The 17,729-nt window shown below is 38.6% G+C and overlaps 1 protein-coding gene across 9 annotated transcripts in view; it reads right to left on the bottom strand.

The window, feature by feature from the left end:
• CRACD (capping protein inhibiting regulator of actin dynamics) overlaps positions 1-17,729 on the bottom strand; it is a 127,475-nt gene that overhangs the window by 19,211 nt on the left and 90,535 nt on the right. For all 9 annotated transcript variants that reach the window (XM_021532279.3, XM_021532357.3, XM_021531955.3 and 6 more), the window contains one exon: positions 6,814-6,949. In XM_021532279.3, the coding sequence (XP_021387954.2) occupies positions 6,814-6,949 (136 nt within the window). The remainder of the gene's footprint in view (positions 1-6,813; positions 6,950-17,729) is intronic.

Here is a 17,729-nt window from a genome sequence, read left to right as displayed (position 1 = left end):
CAAAATTCTAAAAATGCATAATCCATGAAAGAAAATAAAGAACCCATAAACTTTATTTGGGAGAACACATAAATAGTCTTGCAGAGAGATGAAGATATGTCAGTTTAAGATGCAAGACCTTGAGAAGAGTCCATAATCCCTGAAAAGGAGCATCTGCTTTAAAATTCTCAAAAGTTTCAGTTAGACATATATTTCTGAACACATAATTATAAATCCTCTGTAGTTAAGAATTCCCTATGCTGACATTTTCTGGATGATTGTTGCCTAAGGAGGATTATTTGCAATGCCAGTCATTAGAAGTTGCAGGCATCACATTTTGTTCTTCTGCCATTGCATAGTCGTGGCTAAATAGCCTTTAAAAAAACTCCACAGATGTATATTGGGCTCAGTCAAAGGACCTTGGTCTCTCTTGGTTTGTTCAAGAAGACTTGTAATTTAGCAGCCAGAAACCACCATCTTGCTCTGAAATTTGTCAACCAGAAGCAGAAGTAAACAGATGAACTTTCTGTGCCTGCATCTCCCACTTCCAGCCTTATCAAGTCCAGCGGGCATTCCTGATCCCTCAGTTTGCAGCCAGGGGACAAACATTTCCACAGGACTTACAAACCCTTCTCACCACCGAAACAGTTCAGCTACTACACAGTATCTATACCATGAAGCAGGGGCTGGAGCTTTAGGACAATATCCAGGCCAGGTTTACTTCATCCATATTTTTTTTTTCTGGAAGATTCATGTGGTTTCTGTAAGATTTCTGATAGTTTTTTCTATTCACACACAAAACATGTGGCTGTCAGTGCAATAGTGAGGTCTGCACAGGTCTGCACATCCAGTACAGATAAATAAATACTAGGAATTTAAAAAAAATAATTATAAATTTGTACTCATCCAGTTTTTTAAATCTTTCTTGATAACTGGACATGACACAGGCCCACTTGTATTTCATGTAAAATAATTTGCCCAAAATGTGATACTATTTAACTGACAACAGCTGCCCATTAATAACTTAAGGAATAAAACTCCTAAGTAAAATTGTTCTGTATTGTCTGGCACCTGCAGCTAATTAAAAAAAGCCCAGACTTTCAAAGCACTCTTTGCATTTGCATAGGAAATGCCACAGAACAAGTTTTCCATATTAATTGGCAAAGAGCCCAGATCATGCTGTACATCTCGCTCTCACTCCCATTTGGCTCCTCTTCTGTGTACATGCCTACTTGCATGTTTGTTGGATTCAGGCCCCTGAAACCACATCATTCATAGGGCTTCATGCCTGGAGAGAATCCAAAACTGGATCCGCTGAGCTGCCTACTCTTTTCAGTTAAAAATCATTAAAACAGAGTGTACTATTTCAGCTGACTCCATTGAAACAAGGGTTACAAAAATTGCTGGTAATATTTTCCCTTCAACTCAAAGATCTACTCTTCATATCTACTTGCAATGCCTAAATACAATGAAACTTAATTGAAATTAAGTTTCTAGTTATATCTAAATGGAAAATAATGACTTAATTAACACTTGTCCTAAAAAGAGGCACACTGTTGAAATTCCACTTGGTCCTGTATAGTTTCTCACAATGGCCCCAAAATCAAATGCCTTGGGAATACATAAGAATAGGGTGAGCCTACACTGAGCCCATACTTGTAAATGCTCCAATGATTTATGGCATCTGAGAAATTTTTATACAGTCCAACTTTACTTAAAAAAAAAAATTATTTTTATTTGGAATTGTTACTAGTTTCAACTGTTGCTCATGTGTTCTCAGGCTGTGAAAAACTGAATAATTTTTCTCTATTCATTTTATCAATTCCACTCATTATTTCAGGCATCTCTACCATATTTTCTCTTATAATTTCTTTTCTAGGCTCAGAAGACAGTTCACCTAATTCATGGTGAACCATGGAAGTGGGTCCATTTCTTAATCCAAACTGGAATATCTGCAGCATATCTAGACAAATTAAATACCCACATAAGCTATTTTGTTTTTTGGTCAAGGAGAAAATAAACTGGAAATCATAATGTGAAAAGTTATATTGGTATAGCTTTAGAAAATAATCCAGGTATAAAATTAACATGGAAACCTATAGAAAATTAGGAAAATTACAAATATTAACACAGATGTTTTGGATACAAGATGCAGGGAGAAAAATGTTCCACTCTCCATTCCTGTAGCAGCATGTAGTTAGGGGCATTACACTTGTAGAAACTTTTTGGGAGAGTCCAAAATAGAAGAACAGTGAAGGAGCAAACTGTAAATGGACCTTTAGGGATGTGTATTTGCAACAAATCCAGACATGAATGAATATTTTGGTGCAGAGTGGCGATGGATCACTTACACATGCTCATGTGTAAAGAGAAGATTTTGTGGAGAGGCTTGAAGATACAGCATCTGTGGCATTTGTCACATCAGTCTCTCCTAAAGCAAAGCAGATGCAAGGAAGGAAAATTTCCTTCCTTGGAAAAGAAGCTTAGAAAAGAAGCTTATGTTCAAGAATTACTGTGATCGTAAGAAAAAGAGGGTCTGCCCAAGAAATGCTAGAAGGGTTTAGAAAAAAATAATAAATTCGGTTTATAAAGCAAAAAGAATTTTCAAATATGAGGAAAACAATCTTTCTGCAGTGGCACTAGAAAATAATGGCAACAAAGGAATTAATTGTAAGAAATACAAAGCTAGGTAATCATGAAGTGAAAATTTACTCCCAATTCTGAAAAATTCAGAGCATCATGGTAAAAGATAATTACTTTGAGGTTTGGAAAATGGCTTTGTAACTTTTTTGAGATCTGGGCAATAAGAAACAGAAGATACATTGGGAGTGGCTGGTAGAATACAGATGTGCAATGAACAGTGAGGGAAGCACTGGCTTGGTCATTAGCTAAGATATGCTAATGACTAAAAGAAATGTAATCCAAAACTGAACAGTCATAAGTCTGACAAGAAGAAAGTTATACGGGTCATTCATCATTACAAAATCAGGGCAATATGAGTTTTAAAATTAGTCCTTTTGCATTTGACTGAGAAGTTGTGATTAAAAAAATGTTTATCATAATTTATATCTGTATAATAAATAGATGCTTTATATCTTTACAGAGCAGAGGGTTTTTTTTAAACTACACGGCCACATGAAACAAAAAGGATGTAACTCAGTAGTTCCTAAAGGCTATAAACTGTATGTCACAGTCAATCTTTAATATTTCTTGCAGCTGACTGCTGCAGCTACACAGATGTCAGATGATCCAACATAATTTCAATGAAGGCAAGCAGTGGAGAACAAAGGCAGTAGCAGTGCCACACCATGGCATCATGACAGCAAGTGGGAGAGAGTAGTGTAGATGCTTCAGGAAACCGATGTTTTAAACAAGCTGCCATTTTGCTTGCTGTAGTTTTTATTAGTCTGAAATAAAAACTCTCTTCTGTTCATTTGCTGACCATTTTTGGTAAATATCAGAGGTAGAAAGAAGAGAAAGAGCTACAAAATGTCAGGAATTTTTTCTAAGATACTTTGACGGAGAAGAAAACAAATCCACTAACCTCTGGAGGTAAGGATGTAAAATGAAGCTCTAAGAGTTGGGTTGTGGGGTTTTTTCTGACACACTGCTAGATTTACACTTTAAACATTCCTTGTGTCTCATTCACAGCCATGTATGACAAATAAAGCAACAGATGCCCAGAAACTAAAAGAGTTCAACATTAAGAGTACCAGTGCCTGTGTACTACCTTTTGCTCGGAGCAGGTTCAGGCTGGCTTTCCACCTTGGCTCTTAAAAAATGAGGTAGTGATAAATCTCAGCAGTTCCAAAGGACAAGGAAAATACTGCTTTTACAACACCAAATGGCTTCAGCCAACATCAAATAACTTCAGGATACAAAAGGGCTGCTGGAGGTTTATGAGAGGTCTGGCTTTTCTCAGTCTGAGTTCTAGCATACAGTAAAACCTTTGAACGTGACCAAATCCATTTACAGAAAGCATGATAAGATGAATACTGCCAATCTGAAAATCAATAAAACCAAATGAGAGCAATTCCAGAAAGAAGTAATTTACTTTTCATGTATAATTAAAAAGAGAGAATTCCCACAATAAGCAGTTCAACCAGTGCACGAGCTGGCCAGCTGCCCAGATTACTATGGAGTTTGCACTATTACACAACACTTTTTGTGGGTTCATCAACACTCTGAAGTCAGCAGAAATGCAAGGCAAGAAGGAAGAAACACTTGGGTCATCCCCAGAATGAGATCCAGCACCATCAGTATTAAATGGCTTGCACTGCTATTCTGACTTCAAAACCCATTTCACCATGCTGTCTCTTAGGTTTGTAAGCACAGGGACTTTTCCAGAAAAAGACTTAAGTTTTCCAGGAACATTTTCTGTACTACCTCCAAAAAAAAATCCTGAAAAGGGTTAAAATCTGCAGAGCTTTTGGTCTCCATTTGGAATGCAGCAAGTTTAGAGTCAGCATGAGGTATGGAATCCTGGCAGCAATTCTTTACTGAAGAGTACCTTGCCAGGTAAATGGAAACTGGAAGTGCTGTGCTTCCACCCTGACATACAAACCTGGCAAAGCCACAGTAATGCTGGTGGCTGGCCACAGAATTGCCTTAGGGAGCAGAGTGCTCTTCAGAAGTAGGACTGTCTCCTCTTAATCTACTGCTTTAAGAAATACAGATGTTCCCACCTTGAGTTAGCTTGCAGAAAGAGATTTCAGAGTAGATAGAAGCTTCTGTTATCAGGAGACAGAGCATCAACATTTTCTGTGACTGCAAAATCACATAGCAAACACTGGCTCATAAAATAGCAGGGAAAAAAGGATGGGGTATTGAGCGCATAAAACCTTCAAACAGGAATGATAGTCCAAATATCTCATCAGACCTAAGACTCAACTCTAAGGTCAATTTGAAATGTGCAATGGGATTTTGACATGACTTTTTCCTAAAACTCAGGGAACAGTTGCAGAAATCAAGAAATCATGGCTACAGAAATAGGAAAAGTTGCATGGTGTGCAGCAATTTTTGAAGATACAAGAAGTGGCTCCTGGGCTTATTACAGGGAGGCTTTCCATGGGTTTGCAAAAAAAAAAAATCCATGGACATTTAGATGAATGTGTGACTGTTCTGTGTGAACATGTAAATACATAAGAGTGTCATTTGCATTCCTTATGCATTCCTTTTCTGAATGAATAAGTGGCTCTCACCATTTTTCAGAGTTGAAAAATGAATCTGGTATGTTACAGGCTGAGTTCCAGCTACACTAAAATGACAAAAATGAACTACCATCATTCAATTTTAAATAAAAAGGCAAGCACATTCTTTTCATCAAGCAGCTGAAACAATATTGTCCCTTAAAATACATGCAATTAACCACACTAAAAAAAGGCTTATGCAAAGTTCATATGAGCAAGAGAGTACCACTGGCTATTTATTTAGTGACTTTCAAGGGTGACATTTTGATGTAATTTTCTTGATTTAGCAGTTGCTTAGTGAGCAGGGTTGTTACCAACTGCATTAACTATACTTTTTCTCAGGTGGCTTAGTTTAGCAAAGGCACTAATTTCCGTTGAGAATTTTAAGCTGAGTTTTGATATGAGGGAAAACACCTCTGGAAATGAAAAGTTATTCAGAGAAAAGCTATGAAGAAACCAGGAAGAAACCAAGAAAACAAATCCAATTGATAGGGAGGGCACAGCTACTTGAAAGAGTTGGTGGCTTTGTAGGACATTGCAGGACAGGCCCACATACCTCAGGTCTTTACCCTGAGTCAGTAGTCATTTGAAATATAATGGTTTCCAGCCTGGAAAATAGAATGCACTGAATCTACCTGACCCAGGGAAATTTAAGCTGAAAAACCAGCACAGAGGAATTGGAGATGTCCTAGTGTAGTTTCTACTTCAGAGCTCATCCACAGTCAGCATGGCTAGCACTGTGCAGGTGCTCTGTCTGCTGACAGCACCGGGCAGGAGGCAGGAACAATTCCATCCTGAAGGTCAGAGCTGTCTAATTTCAGGATCTCTCATTCACCAGAAAAGATGGATCATGGGTAGACTTAGAGGTAAGAGAAATCAATAGTATTTTGCTAGTTATCTTCGGGGTAACAGTACTTGCACAGCATTAAAAATGCATCAGCATTTTGACAGGATGTCAGCATCCTGAGCAATAAAGTGCAACATGTGTCTGAAGGACAGCTCTCGCAAGGTCTAGAAAGGCGTAAAGCAGGGAATCTTACAGATATACAGAAAGTAAAGCAATAAATTAGTTTGAGCACTAATGAGAGAGAGTTCTGGAAAAGAAGGGAAAGTGGATCATATAAAGCTCTTTAGAAGCAAATACCCAAATATGTTGTTTATGCTTTGGAGAGATAAACAAGTCCACCCTCCATGGAAACCATTGAAAGTGCAGTGAGAAAAAGGAGAAAAAAAAATAATACATATAAACATGTAATTAAATTGGCTTTGCAAGGAAGTCTCACTCTGCATACCATTCCCTGCCCTCAGCACTGCCTTCATTTTTTCCTCTCATTAGCACATTTGTAGGACATAGGCATACAGATCAGGACACACCAAAATCATTGCTTCAATTCAGACGAGTCCCACAGGTGCAGACGTTTCTGCAGATATGTTTACAGCATCATTGCTGTACCTTTCAAGACCAATACCTGGAAGTTCTGCGGATTATTTGAATTACTTACAACGGCCTTTTGCCAGAGAACTTAAAATGGGTGAGAAACTCATAAGTTTATAGGAAAACAACCTATCTCTGTGCACATTGAACATGTTCTGGAGACCATTTCCCACCACATTTTACATATTTTTCCCACTTGCAATTTCTTACCTGAAGAATTTTGACTTTCCCTAAAACGTTCTCCTGTGACATTGCTTGAATGGCCTGTTCACCCTCTGTTCTCCCATCAGGTATGAAAATACTGTCATGGGAAAAAGCTCGACTGCCCATAGAATAATGGGAGGATCTGTTAAAAAAAAATCAACAAGTAAGTAAGTACTAATTTATGAGAGTGGCTCTTCATATCATAGTTGTCCTGCATGGATTTTTTCCCCTTCTACGTAAAACCTTTGTGTATTCTCAGAGGAGGGGTATCCCAACACTTTTGGTTTTCAAAAGTTTAATGGAGGAGCACAATTAATTTATACACAGCCTCCCTCCTTTGAAGGACCTAGAGTTGGGTGTTTTTAATAGGAGTGTTGAGAAGTTCAACTGATTTTGCTTGTAAGTCTCAAATCTAACTGTTACTTTCAGGATACAGACTCGTGGTGATGATGCACACATTGCCAGACTGCATATCTAAGAAAGTGCATCCATGCTTAGTGCCACTGCCTGGGAGTGACACGCTGTTGCTCCTGGTCAAAGTAAAGAGCAGGTGCCAAGCAAAGGGAGCTCTTTGTAACACAAAAAGAGGTGTTACAGTGCAGGAGGCTACTTTTATAGAGCCATCTCCCTTAGCTGTTTACTCAGCACTTCCTATGTCCATGAGCATGATCACACTGACAATAAAAGGTTATAACCAAAGCCCCAGACTGCTAAGAAGCTTGTTGCACCAAGATGTGTGTCCTTGTTTAGCCACAAAGAGCAAAAAATGCCCATGTGTTGCTGCTAAACTGAACACTGCGGCCAAGGAGGAGGGCGTGTCACACATGAACCTGTTATATGGCTCTGACTGAAGTCCACAGGCAGAGGCGTGAAACAAAGAGGGGTTTTATTTACCAGAAATTGTTCTAATGAATTTAATTGTAAGAGAATTTAGAATTTAAAAAAAAGAAAAGGGCTAGTGGTTCTGGAGGCACACTGAGGGAAAAATGTATCTGTTTAAAAGTCATGTTTTGTCTCACCTAGAATATTCCACGGTAAGCAAAAAGCCCATAACCCATAATCATGATAAAAGCCATAATTTGAAAAAACAGAATAACTGTGAGGTCCTAAATCTCTCCTTTTAATAACCTGTTGGCAACCATATAGAACACACTTAGAATTTCAGGAAACAATCTGGAGGGAAAAAAACATAGTTTTGATAGAGATCTATCCAGCATAACCTTTTACATATGATAAAAAACATTATAAATAAATATTTCAGCAAAACAAGGAAGATGATATTTCCAGAGAGAGATGTAAATCAAAGAACAAGAAAATTAAGTTTCCCATATTTATGATCAGTATATTATCTTTTCTGCCTTTTAAAATGTGCTAATTGTTCATGAAGTGTTCAAGATATTTCTATTCATACTTTGGAAACAAATAATTTGGGAATGCATTTATTATATTTTCATCTCATTTTTCCCTGAGGTATTTTAAGTAAAAACAATAATCTTTTCTTACAAAGGAAGAGTGTCATATAAGGTTACATAACCCTGTTGAAACTGATTAGATGATAGATTATTCTTGACTTTTATAACAGAATATCTTAGAGGCAACCTGCAAATAAAAATTCTCCCAAACCCTCTCCCTCTCATTTATATAGAAAATACTTTTGCACTCACAAAATAATCAATCCAATTTTGGAGGGAGAACACACACAGTTCTCTGAATCATTTCATCTTCCATACGATCACAGACTAACTGAAAAATTAGTCTTCATCCAGATTAATATTTGAGAAACATGTTTAATTTGAAACCAACACACAATCAGGCAAAGAGTTGATCAATATTCCACAACACTTTTAGCCATGGAAGAAGAGGAATATTTAACTGATGCTGTATTCGATATTAGATGATTTTTTTATAAAACCCGCATCTCAGTTGCCTCTGGCTGTTAGATGTAGTACACCATAAATGTTTCTTTAGAAACTTTCCTTTGATTAGATAAATCATAAAATTATATTTTTAAACCTGCTTCTAAAAAGGTTTCTATACTGAATCACTGTGACTCAGTCTGTACACAGAGCTGTGGGAAAATTGCATAGCACTGAAATACCTCTACCTTGCTTGGCCAACCAGGAGTCAACCAGTGAACCACAATGTGAGAAGTGTCTCTTGCACAGAGACAAATTCCTAGCAGGCCTGGAAATGAATAGTTTGACATGAAACAGAGTGAAATTTGGCTTTTCTCATAGAATAGTGTAGGTCTGTTTGAACTGGAAGCTCCAGCATTGCATTCAACAAGGTGGGAAAGGCACATGCAAGATTTGACAAACCAGCCCACGGGAACCTCTCCTGCATTTGCTCTGCTCAGTGTGTGAGCCTGCTGCAGGTGCAGAAGGCAAGGCCAGTGGGAATTGGTTGTTTGCTATTTACCTTTGAGCTGAGAGATCTGCTGAGAATGCATAGTCCAGGTCATATTGTTCTCCAGAGAGGATCCTTTCTCAAATATTTTTCCAGCTATGCTGTGGCTCAGATACCTGTGGCTTTGTCTCACAGCTACTCACTGTGCATATAACACCATTCACCCCTTTTGCTGTCCAGTGGGTTGAATTTCTCACACTTAAAATCAGTCACCTCATGTATATTTGTGTTGTTTGTTACAACTAATTAGTAGGCAAGGGTTGCAATTCAGGCACCAAAGAGCTGAGTGGCTTGTTTGGAAGTAGTTCTTGACCTTACTAATGAATTGTTAATATTGAAGTTGGGAGCAGCCAACCTGCAACTTTAAAACTAAAGAGAATTTGCCAGCATGTCAGACCCCAGAACTGCAGTTGACCAATGGCAGGAATACTCTGACTGTAGGAATTGCCCGATAAAACCTGGATCTCTGAAGTGGAAGAAAAGAGCAACTGCTGAAGTCAGTTCTGGTGGACTGCCCGGGACATGGCTGTGAGTGAAAATCTTCCCCACCCTGCTGCAGAGCTAAGGACTCTTTTAGGAATCTAGTCTCTCTGCCTGCCTACAAACTTGTCAAAATTTAATTTAAAGCTTCTTTTGGGAACGCCAGGTCACATGAAGCAGCTTGGCAGCTCCATGTGACCTGCAAGCACAAGTACATCACCACTGAAAACCCAACCCTGACTTTGACACAATGGTACCAGTGGCAGGTTAGGACCATGTGAAGCATTTACAGCATGTCCAGCATTCTCCCAGACACCAACTGCTCTCTCTCTTCCCCCTCATTACAAGGCACACACATTTTTGTTTCATAGAGCTGAGGACAAGCATATCTGAAAGGTTTTGTTTCCATTTTTGTTTTCTTGTTGATTTGGTAATTAAACATATTCCAAATTGTCAGAACACATGAAACAGTCACAAAAAACCCCACGGTGAATTAATGCCAGGCTGCTGTCTACTCTATCCCTTTGAAATGCTTTGCAAATTTGCTGAATATTTAAGAAGTGGATGAATCAGCAATTCTGTTAGCCACATGTCCAACAGCTGGTAAAAATAGTTTAAGAATTTTGTTTAAATATCTATGTAGGCTAAAGAACATTGGAAAAAAAATATTCACACATTGTAGTAACCTAGTTTCTTTTACAGGCAAGTTTAAATAGCAGTTAAGGTGATTTCCAAGCTACTTGTACTTTCTGAAAGGCTTTTTATTTTACTCCCTTGGAGTCCACAGTCCTTTCACATTTTCCAGTTGTGAATTTGACAGATTATATCACAAAGGTCCTTTTTCCACTGTATTTTTCACTTTGATCATGTTCTACTTTTGGAAAGACTGAATGTGTTTTAAGTCATAATACAGTATGAATAATTGAGTTTCCTTTGCTGCCACCCATCTCGGAAGTTTTCTCAGAAGTCTTTATACAATATCATCCTCATGATCCACATTTACAGACTGTTCTCTCTTCAGTTAAAAGGAATATCAGGAATGTCAATATCAGGAGTGGATTTCAACAAATTCACAGCATGACAGAGATATGGGCTACAGTCATAGGCATGGCTGAAGCTATTACAGTTTCAAACTTCCATATAACTTCCAAGGGATGTAGGAAAACAGGGACATCAGTTAATGAGCACTTCTGTTGATAATTCCTGTGATGACACTTCAGAGGCTGTTTGTACTGAAAATAGTTGAATCATCATCTGACTCACTTTCACAAACCTGACTAAATTACATTAATTATGGATGTGCTATATCAAAATACAAAGCAATTTTAACAAATCCTTGAACATGTTCTCTCTGAAGATGTGTTGCAACCCAAATATCATGTTCCAATTTCAATTGCAATACACAAATTTTCAAAACTAATTTTTTTCATCCTGAGAGCAAAGTTAAATTCCATTTGCTCTTTATCCATTACTCATTCTTGCTGAGATGTCTGTGTGTGCTAAGAAACTAGGAGATGAGAAATAAATCTCCCACAATAGAATGGGACCACTCTGAGCCTACAGGAAGTCTCGCTCCTCTCCTATGAAATGCAACAGAGACCCTCTTTGGACCCTCTCTCAGCCATCCACTGCTATGGATCTATTTAGGATGTGATTTTCTATCAGTTCTAGGTACCTTAAGACTAGGTGAGGTATCACACTCTCTTTATCCTCCTCTCCATGTATTCCCATCACCTCTTTTGTGCCTTATTAGTGATCATTGTTCACATGAAAATTCAGAGAAATGGTCTGGTAACAAAATAGCAAACAACCAAGTTAAAAAAAAAAAAAAAAAAATCCCCCGAAACATAAGAACTCAAAAATCCACACAAATTCCTGGTTTGGCTGAGCAAATCCTGACACAAGTTTCCATGCTAGCTGCATATCCAGGGAGCTGTTGGAAAGACCCAGACACCAATCAACATTTCCTGATGTGGGACTGCACCCTTAACTACATCAGAGCATGTGCAGGGACACTTACGCACAGAATACATTATTGTATGGACCCTGGTGGCTGTGATGTTTTTAGAGGCCATTTTTCTCTAGAGCTGTTTCTTCTCCTTAAGACAAATGTGTGATCCTTTAAAAAGGGGAACCTTTTCCAGAAAGGAATATTGAGACCTCAACTCTTATATAATCCCATGCTGATGCATTACTGCATTACAGAAATCTCACACCACCAGTTGCCTCTTTGGTGTGTCATAAATGTTCCTCCCACTCTGATATTAAAGAGTTAGAAATAGAAACTGGAAAATAAAGGGAAAGAATGAGTTGTTCTGTTCTTTTATGTTTGTAGAGCCCAAGTCCAAAAAAAACAGAGTCTCATGACTTTCACTCTTTTAGATTTCCATTAGAAACCAATTCTGTAATCGTTAAAGATCAAAGTCAACTTTTCACCATAAAGCCATTTTTAAACAATAAAAAACTTAAAAAGCATGCAAAGCAAGAACTAATTTGGTTTAGCCAGGTATTGACCCTTCATATAATCTCTTCAAAGGAAACTGAGAACCATTTCCCAGAATATTGCTTGAGGGAAATGACAAGTGCAGTCATGGGTTGCCTCTACTTGATGTTTTGTTTTAGAAAAGAAATCTGATTCAACATTTTGCATCTCCCATTAATATCTCCAGGGCAGCTAGAGATGAAAAACATAAATTGCATTTTCTAGTCATTCCAGAGATTCATTAATACTGTAATAGAGGAAAATGGATTTAATTCTGAGCTGTATTTTTAGTGTCCTCTTTTTCATCTGCTGGAAGGAGAGTTTTGGTCCTAACTCACGTCTGTATGGGGAATATTGTTCATGCTGCAACATGATTCTGAGTTAGAGCTGTGCTCAGACAGCACATGACTTCATTGCATTAACAAACCCACAAACATGGGCCTCACAGTCTGAACAGACAAAAGAAAAGCTTTTTCAATGGGGAATCTTTTTCATGAAGTAAACTTAGAGATCATTTCTGCATTTATTCTAACTATATATTCATATCACCTTCAGGAACCACTGAATTTCAGGGCACTAACCCTGGGAAAATGGCACAGTCCCCTGTTATGATCCATCTGAGTCCCACTGATGCCCACGATCAGTTGTGCAGCCAGGCTCAGAGTAGCCCTGCTCTCTTCAAAGATACCACACAGCATTATCTTAATACAAAGCTCCAGTCTGGTGTCATCAAGGGACCTGGAACCTGGAAACTTACCGTAATTTTATTTTTCTTAGAAGTAGAGATCAAGCCTAGCTTTAAGTATCTGATGCACCATGCTAATAATAACTAAATAATAATAACTAAAATTATTATAATTAGGGGCATAAAAATTAACCATGGGCAATATCAAGGCCTTGAGTGCACTAACAAGCTCTAATGTCCCTGATCAGCCTCATCTGGAGTTTCCACCTGCACACACGGGTCCAGGAGTTCTATTTAAGATCACACTTGAGGCTTTGGTCCCTGCCTGAGCCATGCTGGAGAAGTGCTGGTCTGCAGCTCAGACAAAACTGTGCCTGGCCATGAAGCCCTTTGATCCAGAGCTCAGTTTGCAGCCCATTTTCCTGGCTTGCCCTTGGCCCTGCCTTCTCAGCTATAGACCTGCAGCATGACCATGGACCCTCCTGCTGTGGGACCCCTTTGTGTCTGGCTTGCCTTCCCTGAAGAGGTGGCTCTGCCTTTGCTGCTGCCTGACAAGAAGATAATTGGATGGGACTACATAGTTCTCAACAAATGAATTTTATGTAATTATCCATTAATTGTCTACTTTCAGAAAGTGTCAGCATGTGCAAAGAAAAGTATGACCCTGGTTTACAGTAATTCTGCAAGTGGCTCCTAATGCAGCTTGAGGATGTGACTAATTCACCAGTTAGCATAAAACTATGCAGACTAATAAAAGGAACAGGGCTCTAAATAGTCAAGCTTTCACATTTGACCTGGCAATCCACTGCATGTGACACTATTTTGTCAAATAGCAGCACCTGTTTTTGCAAAATTTGCCATGAAATACGGCAAAATGTACAGAAAAGGAAGTGAAAAGTCTACACTAGCCTTGGCAGGAATAGTTGTTATATAGAAACTGCATTTAGCTAATAAGGAAGGAAAGGAAGAGGAAATAAGACAGTACATTTTATTATGGGTGACAAATCTGTTTTATTCAGAGCCCAGCCCTAGATGTCACCAGCTGCTGAAAATTACATTTGCCATGCAGAATCTGAAAGGAAATTAAATACATGATGATTAGGAGGGGGAGTGCAACAAAAACATGCAAAAGGGAAGCAAAAGAGAGGACAAGTGGGCAGTGAGACAGCCTAACCTTCCAGGAGAATACAGCAAGACAGCCTATGTGATAGAAGTGAAGACCAGAGTAAAAATGGTTCTAGGATTACTAAGGTGAAAATGAAGCTGGTCATAGTCAGGGCTGAGGACAAAAGACAAGTTAAAAAGGTGAAACAGAGCAGCATCTGATATAAAATGTCAGGACTTGAAGAAACACTGAAGGGCTCTCAGGATCATATACAAAATACAGGCAGCTTAGCTCTCAAGTAGCAGCTGGAAAAACAAAAGGCAAGCTAAAGGCATTTACCGCAAATTTCTACTAAGTGATAAAATTGGAGCAAGTAGTAAAATGTCCCAGATCACACACCTGAGAAGAAATCTTCTGGAGCACAAAGATTTCAGCAAGCTCATGACAGAAAGGAGGAAGTCAAGAGTTGAGGTGTCAAGAAAAACTAAGGTCAGCAGAAATACTGAGTGTGATGTTAGCCCTATGTTCTCTTAAGACACCAGGAACCACTCCAAGAAGGCTTTCCCTTCTCCTCTGCTCTGGCCAGGTGCTGAGTACACATCAGAAATGACCATTTATAGGGTGGTTGTGGCTCCTATTTCTGTGCTACTCGGCTGCAATATAAATTACAAAAAGGGAGAAACAACTCTAATTTCACCAAAGCCTGTAATAAAATTTATTTTAAAAAGCCATGCAAATGGAAAACTGCAGCCATAACCTTTTCTGTCCTGGAACATCCTGAACACACCTCATAACCCAGAAATAACAAACTTTTTCCAGGTGTTTGCATGTCAACTGACAAAAGTAAGGAAAATCCAAGCTTGTTTTTTTTCTAAAATGAAATTCATTACAATGTCCCTATGTTGCTTTGCTCTGCTTGGGCTTGAAGAGATACTTGCTTAGATCAGAACTCTGGTAAGATGAAGTCTTCAGAAGAAGGTGGACACCAAATACCACAGCAACAAGGCACTCAAAATGAGGCACTTAGAAAGGAAATCAGGACTGGCAAATGCCAATTGCAGAAATACAGTTAATACACAGGAAAAAAGATATCCAGTGTGTGACAGAGAGAAAGCTTCTTGGGAGCTCTTTGAAACTCCAAGTGGGTAGACAGATCACTTTTTACTGTTGATCTAGGTTGCTCCACACAGAACTGCCCAATACTGCAAGTAAAGGGGTCCCATTTCTGCAGAAGTCACTGCCAAGACACTGCAGTTTGCTCAGAGACTTTTTTCCTGGAAGGTCAATGCTGTCACAGTTGAGTCCTAAACACCTGACAGGTCTAATTCCAGGTCCTTTGAAATACTTCATTCAGCCTTAGGAACGGTATTCTACTGTACCCCCAATAAGAGAAATTTAATTCCCCACTGCCTCTGCGCATCAAGCCAGAATGACAAACTGCACAGATACCCTTTCAGGTCTGTCTTCACAATGCTTGCTCAGAAGTTGAGCATTTGTCAACTGTGACCAAAAAGACAAATATAAAGTCTTTTAATGTGCCAAATCACAGCCTCAGAACAGAAGCTTCTGGAGACTTCAGTGAAGCTCCACAAACTTGTGGAGATTTGTTGTAGTCAGTACTTCTATCTCCCAGTCCTTATGGTTAGGACAGAAAGTTGATGAATACAGTTTTAACTTTGTAAATTCAAGAAGGGCAACATAGAAACAGGAAAGGAATTCCAGATAAGCAAGACAAACTGCATAAGGAAACTTCCCATCTGGGTATTGCAAAATAACATAGATAAATTCAGAGGCTGAAGTGTGCATATATCAGGATACTAAGCAAGTTATTTGCATCTGATGAATCCAGGATGTAAGAAAGGATGGACAGGCAGATATCTCAGGCTGCTTCCAACTCAGCTAGTCAATCTACACCATATGTAGATTACCTAAATTGCTCTGCTCCAGGCACGTCTGCATCAGCCAGTCAGCAGTCTCCATTAGAGATTCAGGTGTTAGCTGTGAGCAGGCTTGTAAGCCAATACAGCACTAGGTGAAATACTAGCTTAGGCCTTGGAAGCAATACAGTTGTCTTCTTTAGCCTACACACATTCATTTGCTTGTCTCTACTTTCCTGAAGCAGCTTCCTCCCTCAAAATATTTTCAAAACAACAATCTCCTCTCCCCAAAACAAAGCTAAATGTCCACAGGACACTTTTGTAGATAATAAATTCATGTACATTGCAGGTTGAGAAAGAAATATACCTTATTAAAGGAATGGGAACATCCCTGAGCTTTTATTACAGCATTGGAACTTTTATTACCCTTTTTTTACTATACGGTTATTGTACTTTCTTAAAGAATTTGAAGCAAATGGTTTTACAATACTTCTCAGGATTTTACTTATGTAAATATTCTACTAGTTATTTGTATTTGATCTAGTCTATTTCTGTATGAAAAGTGGAAAGTATGGCAATGCAATTTGTTAGTAAACTTGTAAACAGCGATGTGTATTATTTTAGTTAGACAGCCTATCTCTGCACTCAATCCATAAATGTTTGAAATTAAAGTAAAGACTAAAAAATATAACGGATGGAAGATGTTGAAAACAGACTGGAGTGGCAAAACTAAGCTCTCAAAGCAATCAAATGCAGTGCACTGAACACCTATGCTTGTTGTAAAATGAGTAAAAAACATGGCAAAAACTACCTGCAAACTGAAAATTATCATCAAATCCCACCCACCTTTCCACTATGAAACCTGTCAGGAAAAACAGAGCTTTGACTGAGTATTTCTAACAGGCTAAAACCTCTGAGGAATCACAGAAAGAAATGGTCCACTTGAGATGAGACATGGAACCCTTTACATTTAATAATCCCCTCAGATTTAAATTGTACCGTCTGATTTTTCTACCAGAAGCTTACTTTTAATGCTTTCATTAATTAGAAAAATTAATAGGTTTAAAAATGCAAACATTTAACAGTCTCAAACAAGCCTTCATGTGCCTGCTGAGGAACAGTACAGGTTCCCATATCACTGTTTGTTTCTGGGTGCAGCACTGCATTTTCAGCTATGCCAAGTGGGAAATGCCTGATAGTGAGATGATGCCATTCAGTTTGCTGTTGAGGGAAAAGGCACCAAAACCTCCTACAGTGCCTTGGCATCGTGCACTCAGGTCATGCACCACAACAGTGCTCAGTCACACTTCCAGCTACAGCGTGGCTACTGATTTTCTGAAAAAGCTGGGACGAGCAAAAGAGGTGTACAATACTACACCAAAAGGAAACCAAAAGGAAACCTAGTACTCAAGGAATTTCACAGAATGGAATAAAAATCCAGAGCTAAAAAATTTTTATAAATCATGTTTGCATAGGCACCATTAGAAATACTTTTCACAGTGATGCTTCTGATATACATTTCATTCTCAATTAAAGAAATTTGGAATAGTTTTTTTACGCATTCTGAGTTTTTTGTTACACTTCCAGATACACTTCCTAATGGAAACAGTTCTTTTTCTTCCAAAACAGCAGGCTTTGATCAGGAGTCAGCTAACTTCTCTGAGATGAGCAGCTGGAAGGTGAGATTGGTATTACTGACTCTAGGAGTTTGTGCATCTCATCTTGGGGCTTTGTTGCTATTGGGGTAAGGGGTTTTTTGTTTGGGTTTTCTTGTTTCTTTTTTTGGGTTTGTTTTTTTTTTTTTTTTTTTCCCTGTTCCTAGTTAGAGATTGCTGACTTGTTTACTTCATACAGTTTTTTACTCCCACCATCCCCACAGAAAATTCT

This window comes from Lonchura striata, chromosome 4, assembly GCF_046129695.1.
Source record: "Lonchura striata isolate bLonStr1 chromosome 4, bLonStr1.mat, whole genome shotgun sequence".
Lineage (NCBI taxonomy): Eukaryota > Metazoa > Chordata > Aves > Passeriformes > Estrildidae > Lonchura > Lonchura striata.
This window is presented reverse-complemented; position numbering and strand designations above follow the sequence as displayed.